The sequence below is a fragment of the Desmodus rotundus genome, chromosome 4, assembly GCF_022682495.2.
Source record: "Desmodus rotundus isolate HL8 chromosome 4, HLdesRot8A.1, whole genome shotgun sequence".
In the NCBI taxonomy this organism is placed as follows: Eukaryota; Metazoa; Chordata; class Mammalia; order Chiroptera; family Phyllostomidae; genus Desmodus; species Desmodus rotundus.
Genome location: NC_071390.1, coordinates 167,092,105 through 167,118,570, shown reverse-complemented (window position 1 = coordinate 167,118,570; position 26,466 = coordinate 167,092,105). Strand labels below are relative to the sequence as shown.

At 37.0% G+C, this 26,466-nt stretch overlaps 1 protein-coding gene across 2 annotated transcripts in view; it reads right to left on the bottom strand.

Annotated features, from left to right (window-relative positions):
- The window catches only part of SEPSECS (Sep (O-phosphoserine) tRNA:Sec (selenocysteine) tRNA synthase), a 37,203-nt gene extending 10,963 nt beyond the window's left edge, over positions 1-26,240 (bottom strand). The window contains exons 1-8 of one of the 2 annotated variants that reach the window (XM_024573617.3): positions 25,980-26,240; positions 25,010-25,164; positions 22,808-22,926; positions 22,324-22,482; positions 19,634-19,787; positions 15,999-16,101; positions 10,281-10,410; positions 10,058-10,149 (exon numbers count right to left, since the gene is read on the bottom strand). In XM_024573617.3, the coding sequence (XP_024429385.2) occupies positions 10,058-10,149; positions 10,281-10,410; positions 15,999-16,101; positions 19,634-19,787; positions 22,324-22,482; positions 22,808-22,926; positions 25,010-25,164; positions 25,980-26,093 (1,026 nt within the window). In that variant the 5' untranslated portion in view covers positions 26,094-26,240. The remainder of the gene's footprint in view (positions 1-10,057; positions 10,150-10,280; positions 10,411-15,998; positions 16,102-19,633; positions 19,788-22,323; positions 22,483-22,807; positions 22,927-25,009; positions 25,165-25,979) is intronic. The other variant, XM_024573618.3, reaches the window with a different exon arrangement.
- Between the last annotated feature and the right edge of the window lie 226 nt (positions 26,241-26,466).

Here is a 26,466-nt window from a genome sequence, read left to right as displayed (position 1 = left end):
TAACCTAATTTTAAGAGACTCTCACTAGAGATAAACTGAGCTGTATACCTGAATGCTAATGTCAGCTACATTTCCAGACTAAAAATATAAAACTCTGGACCATAGTTCAAGATGTTAATGAAAGAGAAGTTGAATTATACTGAGCATTACCTTTCACATGGCCTTCTGCAAACCAATTTGCAGTCATGAAGCCCAACGTTCAGCCTATTCCTCCCCATAACCCAAAGATGCACATAATTCACTAAATTTTAAAGAAAAAAGTCTTTTGTAATCATGTTTTTTGAAACATACTGTTCATGTTACAGAATAAGATGTAAAAAGAACTCCACATATTATTACAGTATGCCTTGTTGGTGGATAATAAATCAAAAGAGAAACATAACGAGTAGCCTAATATTTCAAAGATGACAGGAAAGGTGAGTGGACAGCAGACTGCAGGTACTTCTCCATGCACAGATGTCCATATCTGAAGGTATCAGTGTGCTGCTCTCTCTGAGTGCGGCCAGATTAAAGGATCCAGGCACGTGTGGCGGTCTTTGCATCACAGGCTAAACACCAATTTCAAACTCTTCTGTTGAGGCCCCACAGCCAGGCTTGAAATCTCATGCTTTTGCTGAGATTCAACTACTCCACTTTTAGGGTTGCAGATATACTAATAAGTCCAAACTCAGCTTTGTTATTGTTTGAAGTAGATGTCTGATGTTCTCTTAGAACTTAGCCTGTCCTCCAAGCTTCAGCTAAGAAATGCCAGCCACTGGAGCAGCCATTCCCATGTCCTTCCTCTTCTGCACTTGTCCGAGTCAGCAGCTATTTGCAACCATGATTACCTACCGGCCCTGTTCAACAAAGCACTCTTCTAAAAGGAAAGCTAAGCAGAATAATGGTTTTCTCTGGAAGCAAAACAGAGGCGAGGATAAACTTTGAGACTGATCTTTCTTTTTGCTTAGAGAAACTCAAAGAAACAGTCTCTTAAATTTTAACCCCTTTTCTTCAAGGCTGCTTCAGTTAAATTCATGGTCATTTCTCCCTTCAATGAAGCAGATGTGTTGATCAGGAAGGCGCTAAGGACAAAGACATTCAATTCACACACACAGTTCTACTTTCTCTGATCTTTCCACCCTTCAAAAAAGATGGCTTGAGAAGGAATGGCTTCAAGCTGAGTTCTTGTCTGCCTCTATTTTGAAAAAAGATAGTCTTTTCTGAAGGGATATACTAGATGAAATAACCTCTAAAAATATCATTGTGGTGAATAAGGGCACAGAATAAAAAAATCCTAAGTTTTCTTTTAACACTCCTTTTTTAGTACACAGTAACACCAATAATATAAAAAGGAGCTCTCAGTGATGGTATATAAATAGCTCTGGATGGAGCAAAATAGCTTTGCCTCAGCTTCTCCAGAGCTGAACCAATAAACTATTACGATTAAATTTTCACAGTTCAAAAGCAAGTCCATTTAAACAAAAGAGGCCCTTACTTCTGCAACAAATCCAATAAAAAAAACAATATTTATGCTACATATATGCAATTATGGTTTATGGAGGACAACGACATTTTTCAATGGAAAGACTTGCCTGATGAATGAAGTTGTTAAAGAACAATTTTATTCGCTTACAGTGACAGAGTTCTCAAATGAGCTATTCTAACACTTTGAAGGTTACTACTGCAGATAGTCTCTATTCTAAGTAAATGCTATACAAAGAATTTTAAATAAAACCGGTTAACCCAATAGAGTCTGTGGTGTTGTACATACTCCACTAGAGAAAATGTGGGGGAGTCACAAAACCATCATTTTTACGGCTCCTGTGCCTAGCACAGAGCAGATGAACACTCCCTCAATACTGGAAGCAGTGAGAGCAGAGTGGTAAGACAGAAAGCAGAGGCTTTAGCATTACACCAACCTGAGTTTCAATGGCAGTTCTGCCACTTACATGTGGGCCCCGGGTAAGAGTACTTAGCTTTTCTGAGCCTCAGTTCCATCTGTAAAACGGGAATAATAGCTACCTCATAAACATACTCTGAGTAATATGAAATGATGAATTTAATAAACCTAGCAGAGTTCCTGGAATACAGTACACATTCATAAAAATGTTTGTTCCACACCACCTACTTTTCCACAGCTTAAAAGGGTTTTCTGGTTATAATAACTAACATTAGCTAACAGGACTCCTATAGACTCATGCTAATACCTGGTAGCTATAATCCTATTCTTGTCCTGTCCCTGTTTATTCCATACTTCTCTACCAAGATAAAAGGAAAAGAACAAAGTTCTGGATGTTACAAAGAGAGTTACCTCTTGATAGCTGAGATAGAGCCACCCAATTCATAAATATCACTAGAACATAAAATTCCTCCCATGAAATATTTATTTAATGATTAATAAGAGCAACATCCCCAAAAAGCAGAGCTGGGCTGCCAATATATTGGAGCCATTCACCAGCTAAGCTACATATTCCTGAAGGTCATCCTCAAAGCGGGTGCATTTTCATTCATACTAAGCAAAACGTACACAAGCATGGGCCTCTGAGTCATCTAAAAGTAGCTGAAAACTTTAAAGTCAAACCCTAAATGTCAAAAGTTAGAAAAACCATGGCATAACAGAAATGCTTAGATTCCAAAATCTAAGAACACCCCCTCAAATCAACAATTCCATCATCTGGACATAAGAAAAGAGCCTTGGAAGGGGAGTACCTGCTCAGAAGGAAGTCCCATGCCCGCAAGTGCGGTCGGTACCTGTCATACACAACAGGTACTCACCATTTCAACTCATTCCTTTTCACAAGGTTTCAACTATGTTCATATAGGGAAATGTTTCTGTAAAACATCTAATTTAATGAAGTCAATATCAAAATGTGATTTGCTTTTTAACTGATTTTCCAGAAAGACGCTTATTCTTTCTGGATGACTATACATCCAGAACAAGAGAAGACTACGCAACAGCGAACCTGTGAGTGCCCAAATACCCTGCACTGGCTCATTCACCAGACATCTGATGAGCATCTGCTATCTATCAAGCAAAGGACGCCAAGAATGGAAAGATCAATGGCAAACTCCAAGGTGGACACTAGTCTACTAGACTACCTATAATCAAGGACCAAGTTTCATTTCAGACACCTGATGGTAATTCTTAGGGGCGTGCACTAAAATAATCAGTTTAATCTGCTAGTTAAGTAAATGGAACTACAAAATCACTTCAAGACTTGTATTAATTTTTTATAGCAAATATTTAATATTATTAGCTATTTAGTTTCAATTCAAGAAAAACAGACGCTTATTTTATATAACAGCATATTAAATTTTTTAAGTTTCTATGTATCAATACATAATAAATTATACTCTTTAAATGTCTAACTTTGTGTAAAAGTCTCATTGTCGCAGCTATTACATATTCCATAATGATCAATATAAGGCAAAAAGCAGCTACAACATAAGAAAAGCCAACAACTATGAAAAATAAAAAAGACAACTAACGAATTGTATTTCAAAGCTTTGATATTTGAGATATTTATGCAGTCTGTCTCAAACTCCATAGAATATTACCCACCTATGTATAAGTATTAAAATGCTATGAAAGGGTTCTGGTCAAGATGGCAGCACACAACCAGGCCCAGCACTAGCAGCAGCCGGCCTCGGTTCACAGCTTGGCCTCACTGGGGTACCTCCAAGCCCAGCACAAGTAGCAGTCATCTGCAGATAACTCTGTAGCTCACGCTGGGTGGTCCTGGGCAGGGCACAGGTGGTGGCTAACCTTGGCCCGTACCTCCCAGGAGGCCCCAGAGCCAGCACACCTGCTGGAGAGCTTTAGCCTACGTTGAAACACCACACAACCTCCTCCACAAGGAACGTGTTCCAGGGGAGGACTCAGCGGGCACCAGAGCCCCAGTGAAGTAAGCCCTGTTCTATAGAATTAGCCCCTGCACAGCTGATCCTCCATGGTGGTTGCAGCCAGTCCTTGCACCAATCCGTCTGGGGGGAAATCCTTCCCACTGAGGTGCCAACAGTAATCAAGACTCAACGACAACAGGAGGGTACACACAGCTCTCATGAGGATGGGCCTAGAATTCTCAACTCAAGTGATGGGGAGGCTGTGCCACTGGACCCCACAGGACCCCTACTACATAAGGTTACTCTACCAAACCCATGAGACATAGCAGCTCCACCTAATACATAGAAACACACACAAAGAGGCAGCCAAAATGAGGAAACAAAGAAATGTGTCCCAAAAGAACAGGGGAAAATTCCAGAAAAAGAACTAAATAATATAGAGACAAGCAATCTATTAGATGCAGAGTTCAAAACACTGGTTATAAGGATGCTCAATAAACTTAGGGGGAGAGTAGATGAACTTACAACTTCAATAAAGAGACAGAAAACATAAAAGAGATAGAAAATATAAAAAAGAACTGATCGAAAATAAAGACTAAACTAACTAAAATGAACATATTACAGGGAATCAGTAGTGGAGTAGATGAAGCAGAAGAGATCAAATCAGAGATTTGGAAGATAAGGAAGCAGAAAACACCCATCAGAAAAGCTAAAAGAAAAAGAATCCAAAAAAATGAGGCTAGTATAAGGAGCCTCTGGGAGAACTTCAAGAATACGAACATGCACATTATAGAGGTGTCAGTGGGAGGAGAGAGAGAGCAAGAAATAATTGAAAACTTATGGGAAAAAATAATGACAGAAAACTTCCCTAACCTGGTGAAGGAAATAGACAAACAAGTCCAAGAAACACAGACAGTCCTAAACAAGATAAACCCAAAGAAGTCCACACTAAGACACATCACAATTAAAATGCCAAAAATTAAAAACAAAGAGAGACTCTTAAAAGCAGCAAGAGAAAAGCAGTTAGTTACGTATAAGAGAGCTCCTATAAGGCTGTCAGCTGACTTCTCAACAGATAATTTGCAGGCCAGAAGGGACTGGCAAGAAATATTCAAAGTGATGAAAAGCAAGGACCTACAACCAAGATTACTCTACCCAGCAAAGCTATTATTTAGAATCAAAGGACAGATAAGAGCTTCCCAGAAAAACAAAAGTTAAAGGAGTTCATTACTACCAAACCAGTATTACTAGATAAAAATACAAATAATAAAATGACAATAAACACATATTTATCAACAATTACTTGAAATGCAAATGGATTAAATGCTCTAATCAAAAGACATGTGGAGACTGAATGGATAATGAAACAAGACTTTTACACATGCTGCCTACAAGAGACTCACTCCCAATCCAAAGACACACACAGACTGAAAGTAAAGGGATAGAAAAGGATATTTCATGAACATGAAAACAAACAAAAAAGCTGTGGTAGCAATACTTATATTAGACAAAATAGACTTTAAAACAAAGGTTCTATAATGAAACAAAGAAGGACTTATCAATTCTACTTCTGGGTATTTACCCAAAGAACCCAAAACACTAAACTGAAAAAACATACATACATATGTTCGTTGAAACATTATTTACAATAGCCAAGATATAGAAGCAACGTAAGTGTCCATCAATAGATGAGCGGATAAAGAAGTGATACACAGCCCTGGCTGGTGTAGCTCAGTGGATTGAGCGCAGGCCTGCAAACCAAAGGGTGGCCAGTTCAATGCCCAGTCATGGCACATGCCTCAGTTGTGGGCCAGGTCCTCCGTAGGAGGGGCATGAGAGGAAACCACACATTGATGTTTCTCTCCCTCTCTTCCCTTCTAAGAATAAATAAATAAATAAAAGTTTTTTTAAAAAGTGATGCATATACACAATGGAATATGACTCAGCCATAAAAAAAGAATGAAATCTTGCCACCTACAACAACATGGATGGACCTAGAGGGTATTGTGCTGAGTAAAATAAGTCAAAGGAAGACAAATACCATATGATTTCAGTTCTATGTGGAATCTAAAACACAAAATCTAACAAACAATGAGAGCTGAAATGGAATCATAGATACAGAGAACATTTTGATGAGTGCCAGATGGGAGGGGGTTGGAAAGACAGGTGAAAGAGGTGAAAAGATTAAGTAGCACAAATTGGTAGTTACAGAATCGTCACAGGGATGTAAAGTGCAGCATAGGGGATAGAGCCAATAATATTGTAATAACTATGTAAGGTATTAGATGGGGGACTAGATTTATCAGAGTGATCACTTAGTAGGTTACATAATGTCTAACCACTGGGTTGTACACCTGAAACAAATATAATATTACATGTCAACTGTAATTGAAAAATAAAAAATTATGCTTCCTCTTCAAATTTTTGTTATTTGAAACTCCTTTACTTTTAAAGATTTTATTTATTTATTTTTAGGGAGAGGGAAAGGGAGGGAGAAAGAAAGGGAAACATCAATTGGTTGCCTCTCATGCACCCCCAACCAAGGACCTGGCCTGCAACCCAAGCATGTGCCCTGACTGGGAATCGAACCAGTGACCTTTCAGTTTGTAGGATTGAGACCCAACCCACTGAGCTACACCAGTCAGGGCTGTTATTTGAAACTCCTTTGCAGGTACCTTTTCTTCTCCCAGACTTCTTAATGTTGGTGTATCCAGAGCTCAGTTCCTGCACTTTTCTGTTCAGACTCACTCTCTTGCAATTTCATCTAGTCTCTTGGCCAATTAATTCCTCAAATTTTTATCTCCAGCCCAACTCTACCTCTTAACACAAGATTCATTTCCTACTCTCTACTTGACATCTCTATCTAGGTGTCAATGGATGTTTGACTTCAGTTTTGTCAGAAACTGAACTCTTGGCCTTCTACCGAAACCCACAGGTACTCATCTCAGTTAGCGGTTCCTCCATCATTCCAATTGCTCAGGTCAAAAATCTCACAAGTATTCTTGACTTCTCTTTTTCTGTCATATAGTACATCCATGAGGAACTCCTATTGGCTCAGAACAGACCTGGAACCCAACCACTTCTCACCACCTCCACTGTTACTATCTAAATTCAGGCTAACATCACTTCTAGACTACTGTAAAAACCTAACAGGGTCCCAGCTTCGACCCTTGCCCCTTTAATTTGTTCTCAACATGGCAACCAGAGAGGTCTTCCAAAAAAGTCAGATCACAATACTCCTCTATTCAAACCCCTGCAGTAACTCCCTATTTCACTCAGAATATCAGGCAAAGACCTTACTGTGACCTAGAAAGCCCTACATGATCAGCCCACCCCATTACCACCCTGACCTTAGCCCCCACAACTCTCTTGATCACTTTGCTGTAGCCACACTGGCCTCTTTACTGCTCCTTAAACACAATACATCTGGCTTTCTGCCTAAAACACTCTTCTCCATCACTTGTGTATATTCCCTCAAACTTCTTCACATCAACTAAAATGTCACCTTTTCAGTGAGGACTGTCCTAACCACTGCATTTAAAAAACAATTCCCATCAATCACCACCACCACGTCATCATCCCCAACTTCCCTTATTTTTACTCTTCTTCCTTTTTTCCAGAGCACTTTTCACCTTTCTAATTTATGTATTAAGCAAACTTTGTAATTTATGTTTTATGTTACTCATTCATTGCTGGTCTCCCCCAAATGCAATGTAAGCTCCATCTCTGTCTACTTTATTGATTGCTATATCAATATAATGTGCCTGAAACAAAACATGTACTCAATAAATATTTGGTAAACTAAATATCTACTCCAGGAAACTCATCCCACACTCAACTTTATCTACTGTGAATTTCACAGAAATACTGGTCCATATTTCAGACCGAGCTATTTTATGTGGGCTTGTCATCCTTTAGATGGAGGGCCAAGACTGACCGGTAGGGGTAGAAATGGATACGAGGCACCATGAAACTGAAGAGACCATCATCTTAAAATATTTAACCTTACAAAATGTCTGATGTATAAATTACCAGTGGGACTTGTGCTGGATTACTAAGTCACAGGCCAATTACCATGATCATGCTGCCCCTGCCCCAGGAAGTGCAGTATTTTAAAAAATATTCTACAGCGTTTTAGAACTAGAAGTAGCCTGAGGTATCAATTGTTTCTTTCATAAATGAGGAAATAAAATCTGTGAATTCAAGTACCTTCTCCATAGTGAAACAACTAGTTATGAGAGAGCTAAGACCACTGGTATCTGGTGTAACTTAACTCTCATAGAAATAGAGGACACTTGTCCTATCTACAAACAGAGCTTTCGTCTATTCTTTGGAGAAGATTCCTTGAAAGATTTTCTGAGGTCTCTTGGCAACAACAATCTATGACCATGATGATTACTTTTTGGAGTTTATCAAACTAGAGTTTCATTCTAATCATTTTTAAAAATTCTCAAGTTTACCAAGACATAATTTACATACAGTAAAATTTCAAATGTCCACTTTGCAGGTATCCACTTCTATGAATTTTGACAAACATATACAGTCATGAAACTTACTTTTTTTCGGTCCTGATATTTTTTGCCTTTTCCAACATGATATACAAATGAAACCATAATAAATATGTAGAACTTTTAAGTCTGACTCCTTTCCTTTAGCATAATGTAGTTGTGAGTTGTTATGTTGGCTCATATACTAGCAGTGAGTTCCTTTTTATTATTGTGTATGTATGTACCACAGTTTGTTTATACACCAGATGCCGCACATTTGAATTGTTGCCAGGTTTTGGCAATTACAAATAAAATCATTATAAATATTCATGGCTAGTTTTTGTACAGGCATAAATTCTCATTTCTCTTGAGTAAGTAGTATGGGGTGGGGTGACTAGTTAATATGGTAAGTGTATGTTTAACTTCATAAGAAACCGCCAAAGTGTTTTCCAAAGTTGCTGTACTACCTGCATTCCTACCAACAATGTCTGAGTTCTACTTGCTTGCAATCTTCCCCAACATTTAATATTGTCAGGTTTTGGGTTTTTTTTTTAATTAGACCTTCTAATAGGTGTATATGTAGTGGTATGTCATTGTAGGTTTAATCTGACTAATAATGTTGCATATTTTTTCCTCTATCACGTAAACCTTAAGATATCCTCACAATAAAAAGTAAATAATTACTAACCCTGGTCAGATAGCTCAGTTGGTTAGAGCATCATCCTGATATACCAGGGTTGCAGGTTCAATCCCCAGTCAGGGCACATACAAGAATCAGCCAATGAATGAATAAATAAGTGGAACAACATACTGATGTTTCTCTCTGTCTGTCTGTCTCCATTCCTCTGTCTTTAAGACCAATAAATTCTAAAAAATGTAAATAATTACTTTCCTATGAACTGAATAAGCAGGGGTAGAAAGACTAGAGTAAAACAGGGCACAAAATTTTTTAAGCTTATTCATATTCATGAAGCTGTTGAGGGGATCTATCTAATAACATAGATGGAAATATTTAAAAATATGTAAAGTACTCTTAGAAAATCCAAGGTGCTACAATTGCTACTAAGCATTCCAAAGTTATACAGATACAAAAACTGCACCAGGGTCCGCCAGCTCTCTGAGAAGAGAGATGAATAAACATCTTAGTCTGACTCACCTTGCCAACACTGTCTCTGTCTACAATTTTGGAGCTGTCCTGAGTTATGCTAGTTTTCAGTGTTAGAGACAAAGCTCAGTTTTCAAGCACAAATGTCACTTTTCTTTTCACAGTCAATATAACTGTGAGGTCAACATTCCAATAATGGCAAGGGATAAATTTATTACTTTAGAATGAGAAGCTGGCCAACTTCTGACCTAGTTCTTTTGTCTTCAACTGATGTCTCATCCCTAAACAAGTCTCCAGGCTTCCGAAAATAAAAAGAAAAGCCTTTTTCATTTGTCTTTCAAGAAGAACTAAGTAATAAATGAACTGAATTTTACTAAACTAATAAGAATCCCTAATGTAGAAGTTTCTCAAAAAGAAAAAAGCAAAATCACCTGTCCAAGATTCCTTGGAATATCTGGATAAACAGGATGACAATGATTAACTGCAAACCACCTAGGGTGGTTCCAGATCAAACAAAATCCTGTAGGACTGTACTGGATACCTAAATATGAGCCAAAATGATAAACCAACAGGCAAAAACACCAATGATTTGGAGTGCCATTCTAGATAAGATTATTATTTTACACCTAAAGGGAAGGCTTACCTTTCTTTCTTTTAATAGCTTCTTATAGCCATTTGATCCAAGTGATAACAAAGTAATAAGAACATCTAAAGAAGGTGAAGCTGAAGCTCTTCCTGAAATAAGAACAAGTTATACTCAGGAGGGTAAAAAAGCTTTGGAAATTAAGATTTATTATAGTAGCCTATGTACAAATGGATTTTTGTTTGTTAGTTACTTTTTCCTGAAGAGCAACTAATTTATTTACCTGGATACATCTTGCTGATTTCCTGAATGAAGGAATCATTAAAGCCAGCAATTATAGCGCCACCTACTGGAACCATAAAATTTTTGTCCAAGCTCTGAATGAAAGCATCTATTCTACCAACCCGAGCTCCCTAGAATAAAATATTACATATTAGTTTCTAGAAGAAGAGACAACAGTGACTATTAACAAATAAACACCAATAAAATAATGCATGAATATCAAAAACAAATACAATATTTTTATTCCTTGTAACAGTGCCAGTAAAATATTTTTCAATATTAAACTGAGTACTTCTAAATATTAAACATATACTCCTTACATGTGGAAGAGCACTTTATAGTTTACAACCTGCTTTCACACAAAAATCACTTAATCCTCACAACAACCCTGTGAGAAAAGCAGGGTTTCAGCGTCAATTCAGGAGGGAACTATATTGAAACCGAGCTTTTCACCTTAAAATTGGGTTAGAGAGAGTAGATTCCTCCGGTGCCTATCATCTGTGATGTTCCATCTGACAATAAATGTCCACAGTGGGCCCTAAAGCTATTAAGCAATTTTAAACACCCTTTGTGAGGTTAAGAGTGGCCACCATGATCTAATGGACTGTAGCCGCCCGAGCTGCCCATCAGTCAGCTGCACGTGTGAGCGCCTCTTTGATGCCAGACACCCTACCACCTGCATGACCGCTCAGAGCGGCAAGTCTGCCCCTACCACCGCTCAGGTAACAACAGAGAAAGAGAAAATTCTTATTTGTAACATCAACTAATGGAAATGCGTGTTAACTCTTGGCAGTGTTTCTACATTTAACTCATGTTTCCTAATGTTATCATCTCAGGTGATCTTATTCTACTGCAAATGAACTTCAAGTGAAAATCTAATATTCTGATGAAAAATTGAGCACTTACTTAACAGAAATATAAAGCCAAATTCTAGTTCCAATCTGACATAGTCTATGACCTTCTGTCTAATGTGCTTCAATTTTCTCCTCTTAAAAGCAGAGATACTATCTAAATTTCAACTAAGAGAGTTTTTTTCTTTATCTGTGGTGACAGATTTTCAATCTGTATTCAGAATCTACACTCCTATTAATATTATAACCGCATTTGACCTTCAGCATCACACTTTCTCTCCACATCCGTATCTCAGGAAAAATAGGAGCAGCAGATAGCTGGCCTAATCTGAGAGACCAGATCCAGGCAACAGGTAGAAGCAGCAAAAGCTGGAGGCTATCACAGGGTTGTTTAAATCTCAACCTTCCTGTTACTTTTCTAATTTCCTCATAAACTGTGATCAGAGAAAAATCTCGCCATATCACAGGAAAACAGAAGCATGTAAGACTGACAGAGGAAATAACTGAAAAACATGCAAAGTAGTAGCACATAAAAATAAAGCGGAACAGTTATAGTTGCCTTCTATTGACATTTAAGTGCTGTCCAAGGCTTCCTGAGAGAAACCTGAACCTAAACTGGGAGCAGGAGCACTAAGAGAACAATCAGTGCCCCAGACTTCGCTAAACCCCTTCATCACTACAACACAGAAAGTGCTAGAAGGGCAGCACATCCTGTGGCAAGAAAACAGAGGCAGGACCCATCTCACGAAGGATTTATGTTGTATAGGGACCTCACTCTCCACACTGAAGTCAGAGGCTATTGAAGAGCAGGAAAAATCCTCGAAGGTTGGAAGCATTTAAATAGGAAACGCAGGAGCATGTTCTATGAAGTAAAGAACTGCAATTTATCGGTTCATCCATTTACTCATTTATCCATAGAATATGTGGATACTTATCAGTTGTCAAACATTGTTCTAGGTTCTGGAGAGAGCAGCAGGGAATAATACAGACGACCCTTGAACAACATGCAGATTAGAGGTACTGGGAACGTGCACAGTCAAAAATCCACGTACAACTCAAGTTGGTCCTCCACACAGGCAGATTCCCAACCCCGTGACCCCAGGAGAGGATCCTGGATCACTCCATCTACTCTGACACCCCTCCCCTCCAAAATATGAGAGCATCAGCCAAGACCTGTCATACTCATTGTTTACTGTCTGCTTCTGCTCCATGAGGGTAGGCTTTTGCTGTACTCACTCCTGCATCCCCAACACCTATCCTGGTGCTTGGCACATCAGTAGGAACCCTGTAGATATTTGTTAACTGACCTGACAATTAGGTCTGTGAATGAGTAGTATTAAGACCTACTTCTCTCAAATTCTTAATAAGCAAATTTGCTGCTTCCTACTCTTTGGATCTTTACAATCCATTCTGACTCTACGGTAATTAATTCTATGTATTTTTATAATTCTCCTATATCCCCTTCCATTAAGCTGTCCTAATATCCATATTCCATGAGTCTCCTAAATTGGTGAGTTCAGTATATAAACGGAAGTGTAGGTTCTTTAAAACTGACTTCCTGAGGAGTACCTGTGCATACAGAATGTCCTATATGCTCTGCATTAAGTCATTTTGGGGCACTGCCTTTAAAAAAAAGGAATCCTGACACATTTTAGTTCTTCACCTATTGCCTTGTTATTACAATATAAGCTTCCCAAGAAAGTATTTGCCATTTTAGTACTTTGTCTTTTAGAGCAAAATATGGGGCTTTGGAGTCGCAATGAATCACAAAGCTGCCATTTTGCAGCTTCAGGCCTTGGGCAAGTCACTCAGTCCTCCTGAGCTCGTTTCCATTTGTAGAATGGAAACGGTAAGTACACCTGAATTGTTAGGGCTATGTTACTAGACTCTGAAAGTCTAGCAAGATGCCTGACACTTGATGGGTACTCATAAATGGCATATATTACTAGTAAGAACTACTGGGAAGAATTAAAGCTGATTTTTTTAGAATGTCAGAAACAGTAATCAGCACTCAATAAGATCCAAGTACTTATTTGATTTAAAGCAATTGATTCACCACCTCTATTTGTAAGGGGCAATTTGGGAAAATGGAATGTTTGTGTACTGCTTTTCTAAATTTTTCAATAAGTAACAATTTTAGAAGGTAATATAGTATCTTCAACAACAGAATAGCTACATTTAAAAAACTCATTCACTGGTCTCACTGTTACTTTCTGGTTAAAATTTTAGTAAAACCACCTCATGAATGAAGACAGGTGATGACAGAGTAGGGTATTCCCGACTCACAACTATAAGGGCACCTTTCATAGCCTATCCTGGAGCTCATTTTCTTTTAGTCTCAATTTCTTCAAGTATGCCACCTGACTTCTAATATGCAAAAATATATATAAGCACCAAAACATGGAGCACTCCCAGGTTAAGTAAACAATATTTAAGTAAACGTTAAGGAACCATTAAAATTATCATTTTAAAACTACATAGGTATGTGTGGAGTATAAAACTGTAAGTTCATATTTAAATTTAAAAATTAAATATATTTTTCACTGTTTTGAAAAGTTAATTCTAAATGTACACAATGACAATATATAAAAAGCAATAAATGTATACAAAATAAGAAAAAAGTGGATACATAAATTACTATGAGTGTTAGGGTCATATGGTTATGAGTTTCTAATCCTTCCTTCCTTTTCTTAACTTTTCATAATGCTGATGTATTTGACTTTTAAAATTGAGGCTGCTAAAAATTTAGTAAGAGGAGAAGGGAAGAGGAGGGGGAATGGGGAGGGGAAATAAAAATAAATCACTGAATTAAAATTATTTTTAATATTTCTAGCACAGAGAATTATACAACCTTCCTCTGCTATCAATCAAATTAGATATAATCTAGTTCAGAATTGTGATGAAGCCTTAAGAAGTTAAGGAATAACAGAAAAGGACATCAAGGAAATGCCAGTTTTCCTCCAAGGATCTTAAGCAGTGCTGACATAGCACGCCTACAGTGTACTCCAACCCTGGACTTCTTATGTTATAGAAACAAATCTATTTCCTTATCGGTTAAGCTAATCTGAGCTGGAATTTCTGTTACTTGCTGCCAAGTACATCCTAACAGGTACAATTTTTGAGTAAAGAAACTAGTAAATCAGCTATTACTATCATATAAGCCACATTTATATCAGAGATGACACCAGTATGCTCAAATGATAAAAAACAAAAAAAAATTACTAGAAAAGATTTCCTGGGCTAATAAGCATTCACCGCCACATTGGAGAACACCACAGGTAATCTGTGAATAACCTGTGTCTACATGACATAAATCACATGTATTTCAGAACTGAGTATGGGATTAACATCATCATGCACACAAATTATATAACTCGTCATTCGGTATAATACCTACCCACTTCCTAATATAGTAGGAATAATTAACATTGTAAATAAACATAATACTTCATGTAGTCATTCCCTTTTTTCAGTAACTACTTATTGAGTGTCAATTATGTACCAGGTACTGTGTCCTAAGCAATGAGGACATAACAGTGAACAAAACAAAGTCCTTGTCCTAACAGAAACTTAATTCTAATTACTATCAATAACTAGACAGTAAATAAATAACCTATTAAATGGTAATAAGTGCTATGAGAAAAAGAGTAAGAGGCCATCAATTTTAAGAAGCAACATTATTTTACAAAGCAGTAGGTAAGAAAAACTGCCAATTAACATTTATAAAGCACCAATGATTGTAAAACATCCCAATTTCAGAAATGTTGAAGTGAAAAACGTGCATCTTAAAATCGATGAAAATGGTAAAACAGGAAAAGGGGAACAGAAATGGTGGCAAGGGAGAGGAGGTGTTATTTTAGATAAGAGTGTCTAAGAAGGTCTCACTGACCTAAAAAGAGTAGGAAGCCAGGCACCTCCCTAGAAGAGCAACCCAGTGAGAGGGATGAGCAAGAGGAGAAGCCTGAAGGGGTGCACACACGTGGCTCCACGGAGGAACAGAAGGTAAGGTGCATGCAGCCAGAGAGAACAGGTAAGAGGAGAGCACTAGGAAAACAACTCAGAGAAGCTGCAGAGACCTGAATACACTAAGCCTAGCCGGCCACGGCTGTCACTCTCATTCTAACAGGGATGGGAAACCCAAGCATATTTTCAAAATAAGCACCTAAAACAGATGACCAGGATCTAGTTGACACTTACAAGAATAAAATAAGTCATAAAATTTTTTAAAACTTGCCTACTCCAGTTATATGCTAGAATGTTTATAAATGAAGTCATTTCCAGTCTAGGATGGGATAAAGTGATTTCCTTAAATATTAAACACAGAACAAATCATTGATATAGTTTTTAAAATACTATAATCCAGTATTTAGAAAAATGAGAATCCCAGTAATGAAACATTCTCAGAAAGTTAAAAACTAAGCCCCTTAAATATTTCTATTTTGGTTCCAACCAAAGTTACTAGTCCGATTACCACCATACTACCAAAAAATGACTTTTAGTGCCCTGGACAGGTGGCTCAGTTGGTTGGAGCTTCATCCCGTGCACCAAAAAGTTGTGGGTTCAATCCCCATCAGGGCACATACGTAGATTGCAGGTTTGATCCCCACTGGGGTATCTATGGGAGGCAACTGATTAATGTTTCTCTCTCATATCGATGTCAATGTCTCTCTCTCCCCCCTCCTCTCCAAAATCAATTTTTTAAAAAAAGACTTTTATTGAGTGAATACTGAATGCAAATTTCTAATGCTCCCTAAAGTAGAGGGTGTTAGATAACTATTTTTACTATATTAAGTTGCAAGAAAAACAAAGTAATAATTCTGTATGTTAAAATCCGTTTTTTCTTGACAGATTTTTTTTAACTGTCTTACCTGCTGAATGAGGTGCATGCACTTTGAAGACTGCAGTCCATAAGCATTGTTGACTATATGTGGAACGCCATAATTAGCACAAATCACAGACAGTTCTTCTAACCTATAAACAGAAATATTCAATAGAAACACACACTCCTACTGTGCTTTTATAAGTTACAGTGTGAAAACGAATAGTTAACGTATAGTAGGAGAAAAAATCACAAAACTTAAATTTGTACAGCAATATTTTAGCATATAATTTGGCAGTTTGGCAAGGCATGGGAGGCACTTTAGGATAAACTTAAAAAGCTTTTAAATTTAAAATGTTACCAATAAATGAGAAAGTATGTATTTATAAAAATCTGTATGGATGGTTTAAGCCACTTTAAAATTTCCTATATAAAATGCAAGAAGCAGATTATTTATAATGACCCCTTATAATGTGGTACATTCATGTTTAAATATTTTTGGCTGCTTATCATACTAAAAATATTATCTGCAAAGTAGTAAGCATATCTTGAAATCTTTAAAAAATCTCACATTGCTTATCATACTAAAAATATTATCTGCAAAATAATTAGCATATCTCAAAATCTTTTAAAAATCTCACATTAAATATCCTATAATGTAAAAAATACATTTTCAAATAGACTTCAGTGTATTAAAAAATAGAGAACATTTAAATGTTTCAGTACGAAATAACATTTTCCAGCAACTTGGATACTAAAAAATCTGGTTTTAAATTCACGCTTACTTTCTCACTTGACACTCCTTATATAAAGACAATCTGACACAGGGATGTAAAGTGCAGCACAGGGAATACAGACAATAAGATTGTAATAACTAAGTATGGTGCCAGATGGGTACTGGGAATATCAAGGGGAGCACTTTGTAAAGTATATGGTTGTCTAACCGCTATGCTGTACACCTGAAACTAATACAAAATAATAGCGAATGCAAACTGTAATTGAAAAATAAAATTTAAATTAAAAAAAACATTAAAAAAAGACAATTTGAGAGCCTAACTTTATGCAAAAGTAATTAAATTTCAAGTAGAGTATAATTAAGTGATATCCTTTTGCAAAATCAAATAATACTTGTGACAGAGGTTATCTTTAACATAAATGTCTTCACATTATAAAGCAAAGACTAAATTCTATGGCTTAATAAAATTAATTTAAAAAAAAATACTCTTTCTACGACACAAAGAATTTGGAAGCAAGATATTTTAATACAATAAAACTTCCTTTCCACGGAATGTATTTCAAATATACAGTATATAGACTTACATCTATTTATGTATTATTTATTCTTCTTATAGTAGATGTGCATTAATATGTTTTCAAACCACAAATATAAGTTATTCTCTTCATCTGTCAGAAGTTTCCAACTTACTCTCTCAGAGTTTTATGAAGTAAGAACTCATTTCATCGTTCATTTTCACAAATCTCACAAATCACAGCACACCTCATTTAATCAATGTTGTTGTTAACAAAATAGACCTTCTGAGATACACACAGTATTTTCTTCATAAAAGCACTTTCAGATGTTTGCCTTCTAACAGAAGCATTCCTTAATAATAAACTTCCTTGAGAGTAAGGCACTATAATAACAAAAGCACTGTTTTTTTAAAAAAAAATCACTTGTGAGTAGTTTTAAATATTCTGAATTGATCAAATCTACTAATATTGAGTATGTATATACAGGTATTTAGTGAAAGGCAAAGAGATACTGAAAATATATCATCCGTGTGAATCAAATTGTATTCTAATTTAAGGTGTTTGTCAATTAAAGACACGATACCCTTACTTTTTTTAACATTTCCTTTGGCTGCTTTTGCCCCACAATGTTCTCTGTCCAATTAATGGACTAATAAAGACAATATCTCAATAAAGACCATGTCTCAATAAATGTCTCAATAAAGTAAATATCTTTACCCATTCAAATTAAGAGTACAGAAGAATTAAGCTTAATGTGAAATCAAAATACATTTTTAAATTTAGTAAATCAGAAATTCAAACATATTATTAATAGCAGTGCATCACCATTTTCCTAAGATTCCCTCTCATAAGAAACACTCATCAGATAATACCACTAAAAAGTGGTATATGAGAATTTTACTGATAAAAAACTTCATGATACATGTAAAATAGGTAATACTGCAGCAAGCATACTATAAACATCCAGAAAGATTGAGTCAAGGTGAAACGAAAACAGTAGCATCCTCAAGGATAAATAAGCTAATACAAATATCCATATGCTGTTTTTGGAAATGTGCTTTATTTCTATCACATTAAAATTTTTCTAAATAGCAACACCATCAATGAAGAAAGAATAGAGATGTCTAATATTAATACTTCAATAGAAATTTAAAATACATATGACTGGTAAGTAATAAATAAAGCATATACAATACAGGGTGGGGCAAAAGTAGGTTTGCAGTTTGTGAAACATAAGAACTTATTCTTATGTTATTATTTATTAATTATTGCATTATTTTCAAGATATTCTTTAAGCAAATTCACATTCATGATTGAAGCAAGGTGAATTTTCAAGAGCATGGTTTTAAAATTGTCTCTTAAAGTCTGCCTTTAAGATAGTAAAAGCTAATATGCATTCATTACTGCCATATTATATGATTCCATGGATGCTACAAAAAAAGTACAGAGTCAATATAGCTCTAACAAATCACTAGGACTTTATTCAAAATGTTAAAATGAAACAAAGACTTTATGTCAAAACTTGAAATTTGGCTCTGGCTGGTATGATTCGGTGGACTGAGTGCCAGCCTGAAAACTGAAAGTTTGCTGGTTCGATTCCCTGTCAGAGCACATGCCTGGGTTGTGGGCCAGGTACTTGGTTGGGGGCATGTGAGAGGCAACCAGTCAATGTTTCTCTCACATATCACATCTCTGTTTCTCTCCCTCTCATTCTCCCTCCCTTCCCCTCTCTCTAAAAATAAATAAATAAAATCTTAAAAAAAAAAACAAACCCTGGAATTCTATATTCCTATACCTAAGTCTATTATAATTTCAGAATAAAAATTTGGGGGCATCCTTTATAAAAGTAAACATTTGGATTTTTTTTTCATTTTGCTTTTATTTTCTTAAACATTTGCATTTTTCTCAGAACACAAAGACAACCACTGTGTACACCTAAGTGTACATCTGAATTACTCTTCCGATTAAAAAATAATCAAAGGGCAGTAAATAATTCTCAAAATTCTTATTTAAAATCTGTCACTACTGATAGTTCCTACATATGAAAACTAACTGTAAGATCTAAGAAGGGGAGATAGCAATGAGAACAAGTAAAAACACAATATTTAGCTTAGAAACTTCTATTAAATAATGAGGGAAAAGATGCTAGAAGATCAGAAACCAAAAAAGAGCAAGAAAACAGTTGCTCTGCATCTACTCAGGTGATAAAGGGGTCTCCACACTTGGTGCTAGTTGTTACTCCTTCTTATATAACAAGTTTTTATTTTCTCAAGAAATGATGCTGTTTCTCCACAAAGTCAATGTATTCTCTCAGAACAGTCCATTCACCTATTTACTGCCAAATGTTACTTAAACATCCTTGAGAATCAGTATATGTGCATTTTATTTAAAAGACTGATGCTACCTAAAAGACAATATTCACAAATCATTTACCTATCAGGCACCCGTGGAGCAAAACAGGATGTAGTAGAATGAACACACAGCACGTTATCAGGCCCTAGTTCCTCGACTTTAGCTTCCACTGCGTTCAGGTCTGTGCGAAGTTCGTCACCTTCTAAAACGTTTTCTATCACCACAGGCTCAAAACCTAACCAGAAATCAACCAGAAATCAAAACATTAGTGTAAACTGGAACAAGAGAAGATCCTGGCACTCTTCAGAGAAGAACTCCACATATTCATCTTGGCTGACGGACCCTTCTCTAGCAAAAAAGACCTGGCTCAGTCCTGGGATGAGTCCAAGGCAGCCAAAATAACGTGAGGGACAACTTGTCCACAACTAGGACCACAAATCTATCTAGCACTTTGATATAACAAGATTAGTTCTGGGAGTTAAGGACAACAAATGTTAAATAGATACCTACAAAAGCAGTAACAGTCATTGATGACAAAAAGGATCGTGTAGTCCAGTTCAATGCACAGAAAAGTAAATCTACACATTCTCTGGCAATGCTTAAGGTTTATTTTGAAGTTCACTTTATTCAGAGATAAACAAAAATAATAACTCAAGTATTGAAAATAAATCACAATCACCAACTTAATGTTTTATCTCTAAAGAAAAGGGTAATGAATTTTAGTAGTCTAGGGATTACTAACCCCTCTCATAGCTTACAAGGCCTTCTGTAACCTAAATATAAACATTATTTTTCAATTTTTAATTGAATTAGTATACTTAATTATCCTGTGATCAAAGGTCTATCCAAAAAGTAACTATGTTAACTTGTAAGTAAATGTTTAGGTATCCAAAAACTTAAGGAGTTGTATAAGCTATAAATATACAAAATAATGTACAAAGCACTTATATAACTAAGTACTCTGTGATACTAGTGAATATTCAGGGTAAAAGTAAACCCTAAGTGTTTAAGTCTCAGAAACTGGATAGAATATTAACCTGGGAAATTTTGCACATAAAGTTAGGGAGTCACATCTTCAGTCTTCCCAAATACCAAATCTAGCAGCCAAGCTAGATTCATGGATTTAAAAGCCTAAAGGGATTTAGAAACCATTTAGCTCAACTCATTCATTTTGAAGATATGGGAGTCAAAGTTCAGAAAGATTAAGTGGCTTCCTCAAGTTCACACTGCAAGTTATGACAAAGTTAAGAGCAAGTAGTTTCCTTTTGTGTCTTAGAATCCACATCAAGTTGTCTGCATTCTATTTATAGACATATAAAACCTTTGCCATTATAAAATCATTTCTAATCTGTGATGCTGAGATGTGCAGATTAATTCTTACCTTCACAGATATTAAAACAAACACATAAAACTTGACTTAAATAAGTAGCTCCCTGAGGACAGCTAACTTTCTATTTCTCAGATTCTCTAGACCCAACACTATTTTGGCTATCAAACAATTAAAATACAAGCTGTTTTTAAGAATACAACTATGCTGGTTAGTAAGAACAGAGGCTATCCTGAAAAAGAATAAACTGTACATTGCAGTCCAAATTGTAACATCTTTTGGAAAAAAGTTTGCAGTTTTTCAGTAAGGCAATCTTTTCCCTACATTTGGTTATCAATTATTTGGTTAAGAGGATGTAAATTAACAGACTTGACAACTTTATACCACTTAAAATAAATCAGCATATTTTTAAAGTTGATCAGTTTCTGCTGTATGTCCTTCTTATAAATCCCTTTACGTGAGTTTCTTTATGATTATGTACACATATGCAGGTTAATTACAGCCCAATACTGTTCATTTCATACAACAGACTGAAGCCATTCAAAAATGACCTTAAATATTCACATTTGACTTAAGAAAGCCAAATACAAAAACAGCAATGTAAAGTTTTGTCTCATCTGTACTTAACGGTATGTTATCCTTGCACTTTGACTCATGGTGATAATTTACGTGTACTCCACTCATGTACATTCAACCAACATTTCTAAGCACCTTTCATGCTCCAGGAATTACTGCTGGGCATTTTATATGTCATCCCACTTAATCCTCAAAACAATCTAGTGAAGTAGCTATTCATAACCCCATTTTAAACAACAGGAACATACGATCCAGAAATTCCACTTTTGAGTATATACTCAGAAGAATTCAAAGCAGGGACTCAAGCAGGTATTGGTAGACCCACGCTCACAGCAACGTTACTCACAAAAGGTAAAAGCAACCCAAGGGTCTATCAATGAATTTACGAATGAACTCATTAACAAAATGTGGGATATACACGCAGAATGGAATATCAGTCAGGCCTTGAAAAGGTAAGAAATTCTGCCACATGCTACACCATGGATTAAATCTTAAAGACATAAAATCAGTCACAAAAGACAAATACTCTACTTATGTGAAGGGCCTACAACAGTCAAATTCATAGACTGAAAGTAGAATGACGCCAGCTAGGGACTGGGAGTGGCAAGGACGGGGCAGTTACTGTTTAGTGGGCAGAACTTCAGTTTCAGAGGTGAAAAGTTCTGGAGGTGAATGGTGGTGACAGCTGCACAACAAGGTGAATGTCATGGAACTGTACATTTAAAAATGGTAAATTTTATGTGTATGTTACACAATAAAAAGAAGAAACAGGAACAGGTTTAGTTCCTTTCCATTTATATATCTTTAAAGTCTGAAATGTCTAACTGTGACAATGAAGACACTACATACAACACTTCTCTTCTTTTACCTGCAGTGATCATGGACTTAAAGCAGGACTTCTGGTCTATTCGTGGCCAAATAATATACTTTGCCTTTGGTCTTTTGTGTCGTAATGTTAAGAAACACAGAGTTAGACTCATACCAGTTGCCATAGGCACTACAAAGCAGCTAGTCACTGTATGGACACCTAGGAATAAGAAGTAAAACAGAAATTAGTTATTCCACCGAAAAACCAGCATCTTCTTGAAGAAGCGATATACCTCTAGGAAATAATAAGAGTTGTAGATTTAGTGCTCCTTCCTCTGTACTCACTCTCGGGAAGCTCACTGCCAAATTCATCCTCCATTCTTATGGCTCTGATTTTTTATCTTATTCTAAAGGTTTTTATATATACATATACGTCTTTTCAAAAGCCATTTATATCCTTTTTGTAAGATGCATTAATGAAAGAAATTAGGCAAAGGCATGACTGGCTGGTCAGCCAAAAGTATTATGATTAACACAGTACTTACCAGCTATCTTTATGATATCCAGGACCAAAGAATTGGTAATTTTGTTCAAAAGGCTAGAACCTGCAGCTTTTGGTTGCACAGCAGAAATATCACCTGATCGTCCAATTCCATGAATGAACCTAAGCAAAAAATAGGCCAAGAACTGGACAAAAATATTCAGTGTTCTAAGTAATCCACTGTATAAATATATAAATACAATAACCAAAAAAATACCAGAAGCAATACTTAACTATTATGGATATATTCCATCAACTATTACTATAAAAATATCCTATTAAATTGAAACAAATTCATCAACTATGTTGTGGTATCTAGTCTCCAAAGGTGGCCACTATTAATTCCTTTCTTCCCTGTGCCCACATGGTACTACCACACCAAGAGATAGAGTCTAATTCCTTCCACCTGAATCTGGCCTGGCCTTAGTGACTTGTTTGGCCAGAGAGAATCTAGCAAAAGTAATGGTCTGGAACTTCTCAGTTAGATCGTAAGAAGACTTAAAGCCTTCTACCAAGCCTCTTGAAGGGCTTGCTCTTTAGGGGCTCCCTCTTATAACCCACATGCCTTGCTGGGAGAAGCCAAAGCCACAGGCAGAGGCCACCTGAGCTCTCAGCAATCTAAGTGTGGCAACTTGGATAAACTGTCCAGCTGAAACTTCAGATGACTAAATTCTCCACCAACAACTGACTGCAACTACATGAGAAACCCAAAGCAATAATCACCCTGCTGAGCTCAGTTTACCCACAGAACTATGAGATAATAAATGACTGTTTTAAGGCACTAAGTTTTTTAGTGGTTTGTTGTACAATAGTAGAAAAACAAAACATATGCTACATTAAATTCTCTTCTTTCTTCTTCTCCTAACCAGAGCAGGGCACTAAGTTCCAGGGAGGATGAGTTGATATTCCAAATGTTGCTTTAATCCATTTTTTGAAAATTTGTGTGCAAATCCACTCATTTTAAATTAGATGTTACACACTATTTAAAAATACCTCTAAACAGTCTTCAAAATCAAAATCTATTTTTAATTCACGGTAAAATACATCAGAAATTCTACACACTGGAATTGTCACAGAACATTAGTTTCGCACTTCATTACCATTGAAACCTCATGTACAAAGAATTTTTTACAGGTAATATCAACCATTATCGGTCCATTTTTAACATGAACTTTCACCCAAGATATACATTCATTATCATTGGTTTTAACTGCAATGGATTTTTTTTAACTGACACATACAATTGACACATATAGTATCATATTAGTTTCAGATATACAAAATAATGATTCCGTATTTGTATATATTGTAAAACAATCACCACAAGTTAGTTTATATCCATCACCATACACAGTAACAATTTTTCTTTCTTCTGATGAGAACTTTCAAGGTCTACTCTCTTAGCAACATTCAAATATACAATACAGTATTATTAATTATAGACACCATGCTGTACCTTACATCCCACCACTTACTTATTTTATAACTTGAAGTTTGTGTCTTTTGTTTGAACTAGAAGTTTGGTGGTTTTGATTGAAATAAAATTGTACTACAGGATGGAAAATTTCATCATGATTTGAAATCATGAAAGACAGGAGTTTTTAAGAGTATACCTGTATTTCACAGAAAAGTTGGAGAACAGAGGAATGATTATATTTGGAATCGCTGTCAATTAAATGGTTATTAGAATTGAAGAAGCTTTTTACAAAAATATAAAAGGCTGACTTAGTAATCTAAAATTAAATTTAACATACCTTTTCCTATGTTTATCGTAACATAGCAAGGTGCCTATAAAATGGGATTCGGTTAGATGTAGATGAACAACGCTCAAAGTGCTACTTATACGTCATTCTCAGAAAAAAAAACCCAAAAACTCGTGACTGCAGGAAAGAAACATAGAAGAAATCTTAACATGTTTTAAACTCTTACAGACACTAGGATTACTAGGTTAATGTTCTCAACAAAACATATAGCCAATATGGTTAACCACCCAGAACCTGTCAAAGACTTACCCTACTCTCTTGAAAAGCAACTACTCAGATTAAATTGTTGCGTCTAGTTTTGCCCGTTTACGTAAGGAAGAAGTAGGTTCCAGACAGACATTTTATAATCTATGATAAATACTGCCACCATTGTTTTTAGGAGGAAAAAAAAAAAAAAAGCAAGGAAAAAAGAAATGTTTTCACACGCTATTTGAAAAAAATACCTGTAATGGCGCCGAGCAACTAAAGCCGACGCCACTCTCCCTTCCCTTTCCCCCACTCCGCAGTTGCCCAGGAAGTTGTTGCTATCCATGATGGCCAGTTCATGCAGGAAGAGCTCGAGTGTGCTTTCGTCCCAGCCGTCCTCGGGACACTTGCCCTTAAAGCAAACAAAAACCGCGTAGTTATACTGAATTATAGCTTAACCCTATTTAAGATGGTTTCATCGTTCCCCAGAACCCATTCAAGGAATGTGACCACTTTTTAATGTGTTATTTTGCCATGCTCCTTGCCGTCTAGAATTCAGACAGAAATTGAGTACTATGAAGAAACCTCAAATAGGCTAAACGTTGTATGTTACGTTGTATTACAATTTCCTACAGATGGCAAGAAGGGACAAATGAGCATGATGAGAGAGTTACTCGCGTTTGAAGTTGCAGTATGTTAAGGTCATTGAAAACCAGGAAAACCTTATCTTCAACGCAGATTCTTCAAACCAGAGTGTTAAAGCTAGAGGCTGTCAAGCTTGAGTGAAATTACAGTTCGGAAATGCTGGCAGAGGGGGGACCTGGGATGTTCCCAGGCAGCACTTGGTTCCAGCTGGTTTACGGAGGTTTACAAACACGTGTTCCCCGAGTTCTCGGTGGGAGGTGCGAACTTTGCCCTTTCCGCAAACAAAAAAGTAAACCAAATGGGGCTTCCACTCACTTCCGCATCTCGAAGTTACACAAACGAGACTCAAAATCTCGACCCTCGCACACCCTCTAATGACACTCTCCGGGTTCTGCCGGCTTTGGCGAGGCTGAGAAGGAGCTGAGCGCAGCAAGTCTACCCAGTGCGCGACCGGCTGCGACAACGCCCGGGGACGGCTCTCAACCAGCGAACGCGAGCAAGGGAAACGGGACCCAGCAGACACGGGGAGTGGGGCGGAGCCTGGGGGCTCGGCGGCTGCGGAGAGACCCCACGGTTCCGTACCTTCTCCAGAAGCAGCCGTATAAGGTGCTCGTGCGAGCGGCGGGCCTCACAGCCCTGACGCACGTACGCCGGCGACACTAGCCTCTCGCCCGCCGCGAAACTCTCCCGGTTCATGGTGCCGGTAGCGACTGCGGCGGGACAACGAACAGTCGACACGAAACGGACGCACGACAAAACGGGGTTGCAATTCGCCGCCTGGACGGTACGGCAAGACCTTGGGTCAAAAATTTACGTCTCGCTCTCGCACATGCGCGAACCGCCTCAGCCGGCACACCGAGAAACTGGAGAATTTGAGCATGCGCGGGGCTCTCTGCTTGTCTAGCGAGCTCCTGAGGACACTGGAAATGAGCCCCGCCTTGCTGCCCCGGATTGGTCTAGTTGATCCCTAGTGTCTGAGATGGACTGGAAGGGAGGACTTTGCACTTGTGCAGAAGGGCTGAGGAAAGTTGGAGGGCAACGGCGTGAGTGTTCCCGAAGAAAACATCTC